At 41.8% G+C, this 15,586-nt stretch overlaps 1 protein-coding gene across 1 annotated transcript in view; it reads left to right on the top strand.

Moving 5' to 3' along the window:
* LOC147150557 (uncharacterized) overlaps positions 1-15,586 on the top strand; it is a 57,742-nt gene that overhangs the window by 4,295 nt on the left and 37,861 nt on the right. Inside the window, 9 exon segments of the mRNA XM_086026346.1 lie at positions 651-803; positions 918-1,097; positions 2,233-2,355; positions 2,492-2,605; positions 6,440-6,743; positions 10,443-10,558; positions 11,649-11,766; positions 11,904-11,995; positions 12,098-12,248. Coding sequence (XP_085882472.1) covers positions 651-803; positions 918-1,097; positions 2,233-2,355; positions 2,492-2,605; positions 6,440-6,743; positions 10,443-10,558; positions 11,649-11,766; positions 11,904-11,995; positions 12,098-12,248 — 1,351 coding nt within the window.

Here is a 15,586-nt window from a genome sequence, read left to right as displayed (position 1 = left end):
GTATCACTTTAAAATTCACACCTACAGTACACTTGTCTATTCCTTATTGCAAATTTTCTTTTTCATAGTCTATTTATATTTCATGTCACACCACTGGAAAACAATTTGTATTTGTGAATGTACTTTCTACTGAAATTTTTACCACATGGGTAGGACTGACCAATAGTATTGATTTGTGAAAAATATTAAACTGACCAATTTGACCATAGGAGGTTTCTGCCCGACAGTGACTTTAAGATATGATACAATATATCAGACTGTTGGAAATGCCCGTTCAGACACATAGGTAGTCTACAAATGCATTTCTTGTTCACTTACTAATTCCCTGATTCAGCAGGCTGAATAAATATAGAATATTTTCATACTGCGTTTTGAAACAATGTCTACATACATAAGGGTACTTTCTTTAGAAGGACTTGTGGTATTCTCAAGAAGCAGTCTTTTATTTCCTGTTACTCACTTTATTTTGTTTTTGACACACTCGGGTGACCTCAGGTGCTACTTAAACAGTATATCCACCGGACTCTGCTGTTCTGTGTTTCTCATCCATGTACTCCTTTAGTGTAGTGCTATGTAGTCTCTGTACATAGAAATGAATGTGCAACTGCGGCTTTTGAAGAAATTGGAAAACATTGATCATGTTTCTTTAGAGGACAGAGATAGAAGCACAGCGGCTACGAGGTGAAGAAATGGATGTCATGCTGACAGAGAAGGACAGGAAGCTCGCAGAGAAGGAGGCCTACATTGTTCACTTGCAAACAGCAATGGCAGGAGACCAGTCCATTACATCAATACAGCAGAAGGTGTTTTTTCACTGAAATCATTTGAATAATCATGTTCTTGTTCCAGCAATCAATAATAATAATCATAGTCATATTTTCAACATTTTGAGATTCCACTGTACTATTCTTTCTCAGGTCGATGAAGATCATGGAGCAATGCAGGAACTTGAGCAGCTGGTGCAGAGCCTGACGAAGAAGGTTGGAGAAGCAGAGGAACGCTATAGCTTGCTCCAGGAGCAGACAGACAGCCTGAAGGAGCTTCTGGACACGGAGAAGGAGCAGTACAGTCAGAAAGAGAGCATGTACAAGCAGAATGTAGGTTTCTATTCTGTGGTTGTCCGGTAATATCATACTCGGATAAAAGGAACAGAATGTATAACTGTATAATGTATAACTAGGCTTGAAATAAGCGGTTCACCTCCTGTTTTTGTGTCAAAATTAATATATTGCATCTCATTAGTACATATTGAACAGCAAAACTGAGACTCAAACGCCAACCGTCAAAGTACAGTAGTAATGTGTATTGGGAGCTGTTCTCATGTTGACTTGAAATAGCCCGCACATGCCCAGCTCTGGGAACGCGTATACTGATATCACAGATATGCGCAGTAAACACGGTTTGTTCCAAAATTTCAGAATTAAGTATTTTCATGCGCGCTGATTGGATTAACAATCGAAATAAATCACCACTTGCGTTCGGAATAGAATCTTGATAGGAATGGGCTTGATTGGGTCACAATATTCCAAATGGGGTGTGTACATGAAGCATTTGTATTATGCTCATTTAATCAGAATAAATGCGTCCATGTTAAAGTACCGTGTGATGTCATTTTCAGTTGACAGCAAGTGGCAAAATGGCCACCCCCTAACATGGACAAAAACGTGTGTATTCGACCACTTAATTCATATTCACAATTGCAATATTAATCAGAATGGCAAGAGTCGTTTAGTGATGCTGCATAGAACATATTCTTGTAAAGAAATTTTGGGGGTTTGCTTTATTTTATTTTCTAAAATTACATTACAGAAGAGCTTTTTTAAATCAATTTAGCTTTGCTTAACGACAAGAAAATATTTTCTTGTATTTTTTTTGTTGTATTATTTTCTTGTGTATTTAAGAAATAAAAACTGTTGATTCTATATTACTGTACAATTCAAGCATCTTTATTTATATTGTGCTAAAAAAAATGTTCATTCATTATATTTTCGTATTTTTTGTTGAATAAAACCCTTGCTTCAGTTCGATTAACCCGCAAAACCAAACAAAAAAATGCTCCACAAAGTTAGAAAGTTGCTGATTCCCAAAACTGCTCCGAAAAGAAAAAAAATTGCAAGCCTTGTTAAATTCTAGCAAATAGAATAACATAACACAGATGTTTGTTTTTGTGGTTTAGCATTCAAATAATTTTCATTTGGATGCATCTATGATCTATTTTGTCTTTTGTTTTAGATCCAAACATTCAAAGAGATAATCCTCCAGAAAGATAATCAGCTGACTGAAATCAACCAGATGCATGAACAGGAGCTCTTTAAACTTGCTGCCAAGTCTGATGCCAGTGCTGATCTTGAGCAGGTTGTGATGAGATAGTTGTTGATGTTTCGTCTTCAATTCCTTTAATTTTAGTAGTAACCAGTAAGTATTAAAGAACATGTGTTGAATAACCTTTCTTGCATGTATTTTTTTTCTGTGTGGGTTGTTTTCTTCTCAGCTTCTGAAGGCTTTAAAACAGAAACTTTATGAGAAAGAGGAGGTGCTGATTGGAAAAACGCAGGTCATTGATGTTCTTCAGAAAGAGGTGGACGGCAGGGACCAGCAGATAAAGGTTAGGAAATGCACTCAATGCTAAGTTCTCCCTGAGCTCTTTATTTGTTTTTCATTCACATACCCCACAATATTCAGATTACTTTACAAGCACACTTGATCACTGCACAGTGCTCAACGATGAGACACAGGCAGCAAGCTATGCTAAAAACTAAGTTAGCTGGAGAAGCTTTAACGGTCACGACGGTTCAGTGGAAGACGCTTGGCCCCTGAAAAATTGTGATGGGCCATACCATGATGCTGATTAAGTTTGTTCTGTATTTATTCACTTAAAAATATAAATTTAAAGCCGCGTTGTTGTTACCTCTAGCAGTAGGCGGCCATGTGTCACATCCCCGTGTCAAGTCTCCAATGTCCGCCAGCTGTGCTTTGCTTTTTCTCGCAGCTGATGCCAGAGGGCAGCCATCTTGTATTGCTCCTACTACTGATAACTTCGGTTCGGTTTTTGCTGAAAACACTGTTATCAATGCGTGATTTACGCAACGATCTCTGCGTTGAGTAATTAAAGACTCGCAAAGAATAAACTTTACTGTTTGCATCAACCATTCAGAGTACATTATCTCAGTATTGTGAGTCGTGACTAAGGCTAGGTTCACACCGCAGGCAAATATGACAGATCGGATTTTTTTGCCCATATGCGACCTGTATCAGATTTTTTTTAAGACAGTCTGAACGGCTGAATTCCGATTTTTTTCAAATGCGACCTCGGTCGCTTTCATATGTGGTCCTAGATCGGATAAGTATTCGATCTTTTCCAATGCGTTCGTGGTCTCAACAGCCAGGTCGCATATATCCGACGTCATCCGGAGCCCAAGATGCGCTGGCAGCAAGGGGATCAAATCTGCAAAATTGTTTTGAGTAACACTATTAACTTTATATTTTACTTTAATTTAATCCCACTTGAAACGTGAAGCATAAAGTGGACATTTATGGTGATCGTAGTAATTCAGCCACGGCTCAGATCGATTCATTTTTTACGCACTGTTAAGACGTAACGCCATCGTTAGTGATGTCTCCATGAAATGAGATATTAAAGCCTCGCCTCATAATTTCCACCAAATACTGCATTTATTTCTACCTGCTACCTAATCGCTTGACCGTATAAATGCCCCGACACGCTGGACTACATTTACTTCCACAAACACAACGTCGGGTGTGACGTCTCTTCTTCTGCATATGCGGGCCACTTTGACGACGCATGTGTTCATACAGCAGACAAGACTGAGGTCGCATTTATAATGTAATATGAACGCTTACACAAAAAATATTTTTTTTTTCAAAAAAATCTGAATTGAGCATTAAGACCTGCGGTGTGAACCTAGACTTACACAGTTTAGGTTGACATTTCAGTAATTTTTTTCCCCCTTGAATGGCTTTGCTTTCATTTAATTGTTCATGGTTCTGACAACATGATGCAGGCAATCTTTGAAGTAGCACTCTGAGATCTACTTTATCAGAGAAAATATATATCATATTCTTACTGATTACATGTGCATTTAGAGCTTCTCCTAGACTTATTGGTACAACTCTAAGCCACAGACTGTGGCATTTTATTCACGTTAGTTAGTGGCAATGCAAGAAGGCTGCCGGTGGCGTTACTTATTGCTATGGCGAGTAGGCAGTCCAGTTTTTTATATACATCTGTGCCCCAAACCATAGGCATCGTCATCTCCGCGGACGTTTGTCGCCAGAAAAGCGCGTCTACAGCAGGGGTGCCCATTACGTCAATCGCGAGCGACCGGTCGATCGCAAAGGCATTGTGGGTAGATTGCCAGACTATCATCCGTCCTCAATACTGTATTGCTACGTTAATTCTACGTTCACCCCAACTGTGTTGGGAGCGTTTCTGGCGGCGCGTTTGAATTGGAGTCAGTGTCAATGTTCGCGCAAGCAGGCGAGCGCAGTTGCGTGCGGGGCGGCGCGAATGATGCTTTTGGAGCGGTGGGACGCAGAGCGAAGCACCGAAAATCCGCCCATTCGCTCCACTCGACGCGTATAAAACAAGTCCATTTTTTGCCATTTCGCCTCGCGGCAGCCATTCAGCTTCGGGAATACTCCGCCGCACACAAAGGAGAGCGCCCTATTCACTCAGCTGGGTTTTTTTTTTGGGGGGGGGGGTTTAATTTATTTTTTTTATACAGTTCTTTAACTTTACCAAGACAGCAATATTGTTAGCATTAGCATAGTGTGCAAAAAAATTGACTTGTTTTATATGCAAATGGAAGGATTGTTGTTGCTGCAAATCTGGTTGAGGCTGGCTATCAGCAGCTATTGTTCGGACTATGCGTCCCTTCCTGTTTCCATTCAGTGCAAGTCATCAGAGTAAGGTACCTGTAATTACAAAACATTTTTGTTGTATTGTGCTATATAGGTTGATGCAGCCATGAAAGGTACACCAGCATATACGGTACATATAAAAATAATTCCCAATATATTTATAAGTAATGTGTTTTGCATTTTTAGTAGGTGGTAGATCATTTTGAAGTACCTCTCAGGCTGAAAAAGTGTGGGCACCCCTGGTCTACAGCAACAAATGTCTGTGCCAAAACACGGAATTGGCCAAACAAAGGTTCCTGATGCCGCAAATATGGTTTTAAATTTCATATAGTTTTGAGGTAGAAGTTTTTGTGTCGACTTAACAGAGTTAGTGGACTCTTTTAGATGTTCTTAAAATGGTTATGGGTGCCTTTTACCCTCTGTGGTCTCTCCCAGCTGACTTTAGGTGAGAGGCGGGGTAGACCCTGGACTGGGTGCCAAACAATTACAGGGCCCATATAGACAAACAATCACATTCACATATGCATATGTAAAAAGTGATATAAAATAATGACAACTACAGTATGAGCTCAGGTGCATCCTTTTTCCACCGATATTCCTTGAGGTTTTCCAAGAGTTTAATTGGTGGCCACCTGTGGTATACCGTATACAGTTTATCTGACACAATTTGGGAACAGACACACACCTGTCTACATAAGTCCCATAGTTGTCAGTGCATGTCAAGAGCACAAAGCAAACATGATGTCAAGAAGTGTTTGTAGATCACAGACTGTCACAACGCCACTGGCGGCCTTCTTGCATTGCCAGACTGTCGAGGGACAGATCTGGAAAAGGGTACCGAAACATTCTTGCTGCTTTGAAGGTCCCAAGTCTGACTCTTCCTGGAGTCATCTGAACTGAGAAATCAAGGGAGAGGAGGTGTCGCGAGGTGACCAAGAAGCCCATGGTCACTTTTCACGCTGCATTTAGCAGGTCACAGTGCACCAACGTCAAAATCATTCATTGTGTATGTGGTGAGGGGCGGGGGCAACGAAATGGAGCATTTCTGGACGGCACAGTGCGGCAAATTGCTTTACGCCGCAGCAGCAAGGTGTGAGAGAGGATATGGCAGAGTCATTGTGTTATTTTGGCGAACTTATTTATAAGTAATGGCATGATTAAACTATCCAAGTTGCCGCAGAGCCATTAGTTTTTCCTCTGCTGCCTGTGTCCTCCTTCTTAAAATGAGCAAAATCAGAGCTTTTTTTGCAACAGTGAATCTTAGACCCCACCAATTTCTCGAGGTGTGGTCTAATCTCAGTTTTTACTTCCTGGTAGTCTGCTACGTCAGCACTTCCAATTATGGGTACACTGGAAACTGGTAATTTCGCGTGGCTGCACGACTCCTTCACACTGAGTGAGTGCAGTGTGAAAAGGGCTCAAGTCACCACCTCTCTCACACTCTTCCAGTTAAAGCTAAGGACATTGAGTATTCCTGCATGTACTATAGTAGCTAGTTTTCTGTATCTGATAGAATCCCAGAAAGCCCCTGTGATGAGATTCTTCATTCTGTTGCCAGGAGCTAACAGAGCGGATGCGGAGACTACACGTTGAACGAGAGAGCCTTGAATCCAAAATGGAGGCAGAAAAACACGTGATGCGAGCCCAACTTCGCGACCTGATAGAGAAGCAGCAGGTCGAAATTCAGCAAATGACAGAGAAGCATCAGGTGCAGTTGAATCAAACCCAGCAGGATCTCCTGAGCCAGATAGATGAGCTAAGAAGGAATTCAGTAGCACCGCAATCTGTCAGTCAGGAAGCCCCAAGAACTGAAAACGTATCTGATGATTCAGCCTCTGCCCAAAGGATAGCAGAGTTGGAAGGTATGTGTTTTTGTCAAACCAATCACACTATTTTAGAAAATAATTCCCATTGGTTAGTGATGTCCTGCTGTTAGAATATAGTTTTAATATCATTTTGGAGAAGTGCATACCAAAGAAATTTCAGACCTTTCTCAACATTTTTAATTAATATTCACTGCCAGTGAGAAATATACTTGTCAATTACATGTTTCAATGTGATGGGTGACCGGGGTCTGATGCTGCTCCACTGTAAATTTCAATCTTGGAAACAGTTTTACTGATGCGCAACCCCTGGTAGATATGAGATTAGCGCAGTTTGTGAGTCCACTCGGGGAAACGACTGGGTTTTTGGTAGATCCGGTGTACATAGAATCATTGAGCACAATATCTTGTGGAAAAATGCTGTAAATGCCGGTCCATGTCCAGCTCCACCCCACGCGAGCCTGAGTCCTGGTCAACTGTCCCTCACAGCGGGAGAGGCACGCGCTTCTACCACTGATGCCCCCCCTCCACCCCCGCCGTTCAACATATAGCTGAAAAACACCTAAGACATTCTCACTCCCCAGGATTTTCCTCCTCCTGATGAAAGATTTACACCTACTCCGCCTTCCACCACAGAGTCCAAAACTAAATCCTCTCCTCGGCTCCCTCCTGAAAATCATATGTGCTCCTTTTCCTCCATAGCCCATGGTCGCTCCCTACCTCAGCCCACTCCAGCTACACAGCGCACTCTCCTTTGTCTCTCCTCCAGCATTCCTCCCTCCACCTCACTGCCACCGAAACCTACTTCAAGATCCACTCTCCCGTCACCCAACCCCGTCTGCCTACCCTGCCCCCTTTTTCCTCCAACCACCCTGATCATTGGCGACTCCACCACCCAAAATCTTAGCTTTTTTAACGCAACAACACACTGTTTCCCCGGAGCCACTGTCCCCGACATCCTTGCAAAACTTCCTCGTCTGCTTCACTCACTCCCACCATCTACCTACAGAATTATTGTCCATATCGGCTCTGTTGATGCATCCCGCCGACAGTCAGAAATTACCAAAACTCATTTCATCAAACTTTTTCAACTTCTTAACTCCACCGGAAATTCCAGCTTCATCAGTGGCCCGCACTCTCCGCACCGAAGCATGGGCATTTTTAGCCACACCCTCAGCCTGCGCACCTGGCTCCAAAGAGCTTGCAGGATGCACAATGTGGGATTCATTGACAATTTTAATTTATTTTGGGGCCGTCCAATCCTCTTAAAGGCGGACGGTTTTCACCCCAATAAACTGGGCAGCAGCATACTGGCAGTAAACATCCAGTACGTTGTTCATCACTCCACATGACTATCTTCAAATCACACACCTGTTACTCCCTCCTCCTCCACTTCATCTCCCCACAGTACTTCCCCCTGCCGGAGTCCCCCCCACAAGTTGCTATTGTCCCCTCCTGCTACCATCTACCCCATTCAATCCATCATCACAGTCAGTTCATTATGACCCTACAATAATGAGAGAAAACATTGTGAAATACCAAACCCAAATCTTCGCCGACTCCACTGTACCTCATTGCCTCCCGTACACCAGGATATCCTCAAACTGTCGCTCTTTAACACCCGCTCACTCAACAATAAAGCTCTCATCTTACATGAATTCATAACCGACAACAACCTGGACTTCCTCTTCATCACAGAAACTCGGCACAACCCACTGGACTACTTTTCACTCAACCAAGCCACCCCGCCCCCGGATACACCTACAGTGACCAGCCTTGCCTCACTGGCCGAGGTGGTGGAGTGGCCTCAATCCCCAAAACAGATTTCAAAATCAACGCCATATCCACCACACCCACTCAATCATTCAAACACATCACCTTTAAACTTAGTGGACCCTCCCCTCTGGTCATTGCTGTAAGTTCAACCCAGCATTTCTTTCCGACTTCTCTGATTTCGTCACACAGCTCATACCCATCTCACCTTCCACTCTGCTTCTCGGCGATTTCAACCTCCACATCGACGACATCAACTGCAACCATGCCTCTGAGTTCCTGGACCTTCTGGATTGCCTCAACTTCATTCAACATGTCAACTTTCCCACCCACAACCATGGCCATACTCTGGACTTGGTCTGCTCTACCGGTCTCACCATTCAAAATCTCTCCAGCACCAACCTCAACATTTCTGACCACTTGGCTATCACTATGGACCTCCACCTCCCCTCCCCAAGGAAAAGCGCACTATATTATTCAGAAACCTTAAATCCATCTCCCCACTTGACTTCACTACCTCCATACACCTGTCCACCTCCTCTACTACCCCACGACCCCACTGTCCTTACTAACTACTACAACAGCACTCTCTCCATCTGTCTGAATCAAATCGCCCCTATAAAAAACAAACTTTTCTCCTTCACTCACTCGGTCCCCTGGTTCACCCCGGAACACCGCATACTAAAAACCCACAAGCACCAGCTTGAAAGACTTTACAAAAAATCAGGTCCATCACATTGCCTACACTGATCACCTTCAGCTATACAAGACAGCCCTCAACTCCACCCGTTCTGCCTACTACTCCAACCTCATTCGCACCGACTCCAATAACCAAAAGGCACTCTTCTCTACCATCAACAAACTCCTCAAACCCTGTGATAACATTTCTACCTCTTTCACCACTGAAAAATGCAATTCATTTCTATCCTTCTGTCAAACGAAAGTCGATATCCTCTACTCCTCATTAACCACCGCTCCCTCCTCCCCTCTCTTCCTACCTGCCTCTGTCCCTCCTACCACTCCGCCCCTCTCTAAATTCACACCCATATCCTCTGCCGAGCTCACCAAAATCATCTCTACAATGAAATTGTCAACCTGCATACTGGATCCCATCCCATCATCCTTCGTCAAGCACTGCTTTCCCACCTCATCACCACCATAGTTAACTCCTCCTTCAACTCTTCCTTTGTTTCCTCCTCACTCAAACTTGCTGCTGTTACCCCCATCATGAAAAAATCTGGACTCAACCCTGACATCCTGAGCAACTTCCGACCCATCTCCAATCCCCACTTCCTGTCCAAAATTATAGAACGTGTCGTCGCATCCCAAATCAAAGCCCACCTCGACAATAACCTACTCTTTGAACAATTTCAATCTGGATTCCGCACACAACACAGCACTGAAACCGCCCTTCTCAAAATCACCAACGACCTCCTCCTCTCCTCTGACTCCGGCAATCTCTCCCTTCTCATCCTCCTCGACCTCACCGCCGCCTTTGACACCAACCACTCCATCCTACTCGGTCGCCTGCAATCTGTCCACATTAACGACAAAGTCCTCACCTGGCTTCACTCCTACCTCACACACAGGAAACAATTCATCCACATCAACAATTGCTCCCCATCCACTGCCCCCTTGTCCCATGGTGTCCCCCAGGGTTCTGTGCTCGGTCCTCTTCTCTTCATCCTCTATTGGTATTGTATAAAAAATACAGGAACCCTCTTCAATATTAGATTGCGGTTGACCTCTGCATACTCATAGTTTCACACCTGTTGATTTGCATATTCACAGATGTTTTTTGTCAATATTTTATTTATTTTTTCTTCATGTTTTGCTGTTTTTATAGGTAAATGAATAATAGTCTGTCATATATAAATGATCGGCCAATCAGTAGGCTCCTTCATTAATTTGGAAAAAGAACTGATTCCATTTTTTACCTTTCCTTTTACTTTTTTTTTTATACAGCCCAAAGAAAGCAAAAAATGGATGAAGCCAGTAAATCGGAGGCCAAGTTCCTGAAAATGAAAGCCTGGTCTAAATCTCGAATCCGACAGCTGGAGGACGAGCTGAAAAAAAGTCAGGTCAGATGATCAACCCAGAAAGTTTATCAGGTTTATCTTTAATGCTTGTCTCTGTTTATGTTGAAATGTTTATTTTGATATTTTTATATGAAATGTTAATATCATATCAATGGCTAGTGTGTGTAATAACACGCTGTCCCACAGCTCCAGAAAAAAAGGGAGCCATTAAAGTGGAACCTCTTCGTGAAACCTCAGTTCACATAAAGCCACAAACGCCTGCCCAATCACAGTTTTGTATTTCAGCATGTTCGTTTGAGTCGCAAAATTTACATAGCAAACAGCGATGTGATACCACTTTTCAAGTATTGTATACTAATCTTGCCCAACATATTCATAATAAATGCAGGAGCAAATATAAGTAAAAAGCGACATTTAGAATTGTGAAGAATTTAGATTGTTGTTTCATTGTACTTCTTAGATATTTAGAGATATGATTTGATTGAATGAGCAGTTGATCACACTATGCTAAATAGCTTCAACAGTCTGAGACAATTGATCACTACAATTGGCTGTTGGCCAGCGAATCATTGCATGAGATAGAAGTTGAGCATGAGTACACAAGCAAAGCAACAGCAAAGAGAATAGTATTATCTCAAATTCAGCTCTGCAAAACCGTGCTTTTTACTTTACTGCCTGTACTGAGTCTTTTAGGCATGGTTCTGTGTATGTGTACATTTTATTTCATGAACTCCCGTCTGTGTATAGAATGTTAAACAATGTATTCTCGGCCGTACACTGTGTCGCCAAGGTAGACCTCACCCTCTCTGACTTGTGAGGTTGCCAACGTGTGGCTGTGGGTGCATACATGCACACGTGTGTGTGCGCAGCCACCCCTTTGGTGAATTGTGGTATCACCACTTACCCTAGCCACCCCACTGAAAAAGTTCTAGCTATGCCTATGAATGAGACAGTGGCGTTGATGTGTGAAATAGTTGACACAACAGAATCTGGGTCAGTTAGGAGCGCTGCAGAAATTCAGCTACAGCGATCACGTAGTCGCGATTTTGATCTGAAAACGATAAATCGTTCAGCCCTAACACCACTATATGAAAGTCTTATTTGCCAGCCATGTGTCCTGTTTCCTTTTAAGGCTGGTATTGCACCTCCTGATCTGACTGCCCTGCGAAGTCGGATTACGGAACTGGAGGTGGAACGAGAGGAAAACCTTTGGAAGGTGGAGCAATATGAGGAGCTCAAAGCAAACAGTGGTACTTAAAGCTAAGAATTTGTGTTGGCATGTTTTGTTTTCATTTCGGAAAACCTGCATACAGATTTAAATATTACGGTTGACTCAAAAGACACAAAACTGTATTTTCTCACAGTGTGTTGATTCTTTTACCAACAGACATGTTGGAGGCTAAACTGGTGGTATATGAGGAGCAACAGAGGGCACTGCAAGCAGACCTGGAACAGTTTACAAAGAGAGCTACCTCTCAGGTCTGGGTTCCAGGATTATTTTTCAAATGGCCTGGCCAACCGTGCATTCTCAGTGAGTTGAGCATATTGTTTCTTAACTCCCCACACTCTTTTTAACCACAGGCAAGTGAGTCCGGAAGTGCGGATGATGCTCAAAGCCAGGTCTTGGAGTGGCAGGAGATGGTAGATGAGGCAGTGAGTGCCAGGGATCAGGCCAGGGAAGAGAAGGCTGCCATGGTCCTTCGCATTAGCCACATGGAGGAAGAAAGAGAGGGTAAGTCATTTGCCAGAGGATGACGACAGTTATTGTCACGGCTCTTGGAATAAAATTGCAAAAAATAAAATAACATTGCTCAACATTCAGTGGTTATTTTTTTTTTCAAAATATGGCAGAAACATCAATAAAAAAAACACAATTGTAATAAATTGTATTGCCTGTTGACCAATGGCCATCTTCGTTCAGATGAATATAGTCCAAATCTCTGGCCAGTTTGTCAAATTGATGTAATGTTGGTCTACAACTATGAATGCAAAGTTAATTGACTCATGAACTGACAAATAAGTGTGAATTCCACCTCTTGATTTGTCCTATCCCTTCACCACCACCCTCTTCACTGACACCATAATTAGTTCTACAGAGGGAATTAGAATGTTTTTTTTTCATTTACTGTTTGTCCTATTGTCTGACTGTACATAACATTCATTTTCTTTATTTTATTCACTGCTCTCTCCATTGTTAATGAGGAGTACTTCATTGACCCTGTGCTTTCCCATCATGAGGACCTCTGCCCCCAATTGCCCTCACCAGCTCCTGCTCCATGGATGGGAGTAGCCACACAGAACAGTTTCCCATCAGTTTTGTGCATGCAGGCTCCTCCTGAGCTGTAGTGTAGCTCTTCCTAACTGTACTGGCTGCAGTTTCCCAGAATGTTGCCTTTAATGGGTTGAGCTGCATCCAGTACAGTAGTAGACTGCACATTTGAGTCTTTGTTTCAGTTCGCCTTCCTACCCCACTCTTTGGTGTTATGTTCCTTTTAAGTTCTTCACAAACTTTTTTTCTGTCTTAATCTTTTAAATAAAGTCTCCAATATGTCTTTATTGACCAAGCTAAAATTAATTAAATTAATTAAAATTAAAAGTTCATTAAATTCAGTAAAACAAATATTAAACCCCTGACAAAAATGATGGAATCACCAGTCTCAGAGAATGTTCAGTTAGTTGTCTAATTTTGTAGAAAAAAAGAAAAAAAAAAGATCACAGACAGACATAAAACTAAAGTCATTTCAAAGGTCAACTTTCTGGCCTTAAGAAACACTAAAAGAAATCAAGGAAAAAATGTGATAGTCAGTAGCAGTTCCTTGTTTAGACCAAGCAGAGAGAAAAATTATGGAATCATTCAATTCTGAGGAAGAAATTATGGAACCAAAAAAAAACACCTCTGGCTTTCAATAACAGTTTAGTGTCTGAGAGGCATGGAATAAGTGATATACAGTACTCTTCATCAATCTGGCTCCCAACTTTCTCTGATTATTTTTGCCAGATCAGATTTGCAGATTGGAGCATTGTCATGGACCATTTTCTTCAACTTCCACCTATAATTTTTCTATTGCATTGAGATCCAGCCTATTTGCAGGCCATGACATTGACCTTATGTCAAGCAACGTTTTCACAGTTTTTGCTCTATGGCCAGATGCATTATCATCTTGAAGAATGATGTATACTCCTAAAGTCCTTTCACTTGATGGGATAAGTGTCCAAAATGTCAATGTAAACCAGGGCTTTAGGCTGCACTCAATTCGGGCCATGTGGCGACTGAAAACAATTACAGGTTGCGCAACACAACCAGCTGATGCTCGACTCTTAAAAAATCTAATAAAACAGTAAATATTGAAACTTGGGATAAATATTTTTGTGAGAGTAAGCACCGCTGGCTGGGTCTTATTCACTTGAACAAGAGCCGCAGCTGAGGCTTCCCCAGCAGTCACCTGGGCCTGACAGATGGCTCAATAATTTGACTATCACTTTAAGTTTTCTGTCTTGACATTTTGATGTCTTTGTTGGTCTGCCAGCATGCTTGTCTTTAACAACCTTCCCATGTTGTTTTTACATGGTCCAGATTTTAGAAACAGCTGACTGTGAAGATCCAATATCTTTAGCAACATTGCTTGATGGTTTACCTTCTTTAACCCATTAAGGACGGGAGCGCAAAACTTCGTTTCTACCACTAGAGCCGGGAGCACTATTGCCTCTTTTCACCCTTAAACCCAGGAGAGCATATACGTCATTTTCTATTTATTATTTAATTCTTGGAATCTTAACCAATTAAATGCATCAGAATAGATATGTGACGGTGTCGTGAGTCGTCGGCGGATATCTGGAATTTTTTCAAGCAGTAATGGCGGATGCCGTCGATCGCGGGACCTCTGATATGAATAACGGCAGTGATATAGACGGCGCGATTGTGGACTTTGAACCAATAAAACCAGTCAAACATGATACATGGTTAAGATATATGTTTGTAGATAATGACAATATCGACGTCTTTGTAACAGAAAAGAGGATGGTAATTACCACTCGATTTTTTTTTGTTGTTGTTGTTAAAAGTAGTGCTTCTCTTGCACTGACACTTTATTTTTACCTCTTCGGTTGAAACAGATGAATAAACTCAGGTCTGTGTGAAAGCCTCATGTCTAAACTCTCAAATTCTTTTGGAATTATGTTGATGTCTACTACAGGGGCTGAGATTAATTATTTTCAAGGTGTTGAATTTCTGGGAAAACCTCAGGTTTTCAGGGGTAATTCCAAAGACGACCTTAGGTCTTGGGGAGCTGTTGAGCCAGGCGCTTTAGGCCTTAATGGGTTAAGAAGGTTGATCATCCTCTCTTTTGTTTCAATTGACACCTCCTATGTTAGAGCCAATATTCATGTTAGTCCTCTTGGTGTAAAAGCTCTCCGAGGTGTGATCACTCCTGTTTAAGTGCAGACTAACTAGCAGATCTAGTCTGATGCAGGTGTTAGTTTTGGGGATGAAAATTTACAGCGTGATTCCATTTTTTTTCCTCAGAATTGAGTGATTACATAGGTTTTTCGTCTGTTTGGTCCAAACAAGTAACTATTACTGAGTACCACTTTTTTTCTTTTAGTGTTTCTCAAAGCCAGAAAGTTCATCCATCCATGCCACTTGAAATTACTCTAGTTTTGTGTATTGTGTGTGAGATCTGTTTTTTCTTTCCTGCAAATTTAAACAACTGAATGAACATCCTCTGCGATTAGTGATTCCATAATTTTTTTCCAGTGGTTGTATTAATGTAAAATAAGATTGCATTCCAGCATTGTACAAATTATTAGGGTCTGTACAGGACAATACGGTTTGGTCCGTGTTGTAATTCTCAACTATCGGTTTCGAATTTCTTTTTTTAATTTATATTGTTTTCAGCTCAAGTGAGTTCTATGACATGACATCACATTTCTTTTTATAAGAAAAATAAAACGTGGCATAAATACTTAACCAATTCTTGCAAACTAGGGCTAATTTTATTCATCACAAATCACTATTCAATGATTTTTTATATTTTGAGATGTAGGTGGTTTGACTTTTTTGTGACATACCAA

This window comes from Filicampus tigris, chromosome 3, assembly GCF_054856515.1.
Source record: "Filicampus tigris isolate MCC_2025a chromosome 3, RoL_Ftig_1.0, whole genome shotgun sequence".
In the NCBI taxonomy this organism is placed as follows: Eukaryota; Metazoa; Chordata; class Actinopteri; order Syngnathiformes; family Syngnathidae; genus Filicampus; species Filicampus tigris.
The sequence above is the reverse complement of the archived record's forward strand: the minus strand, read 5'-3'. Positions and strand labels throughout refer to the sequence as shown.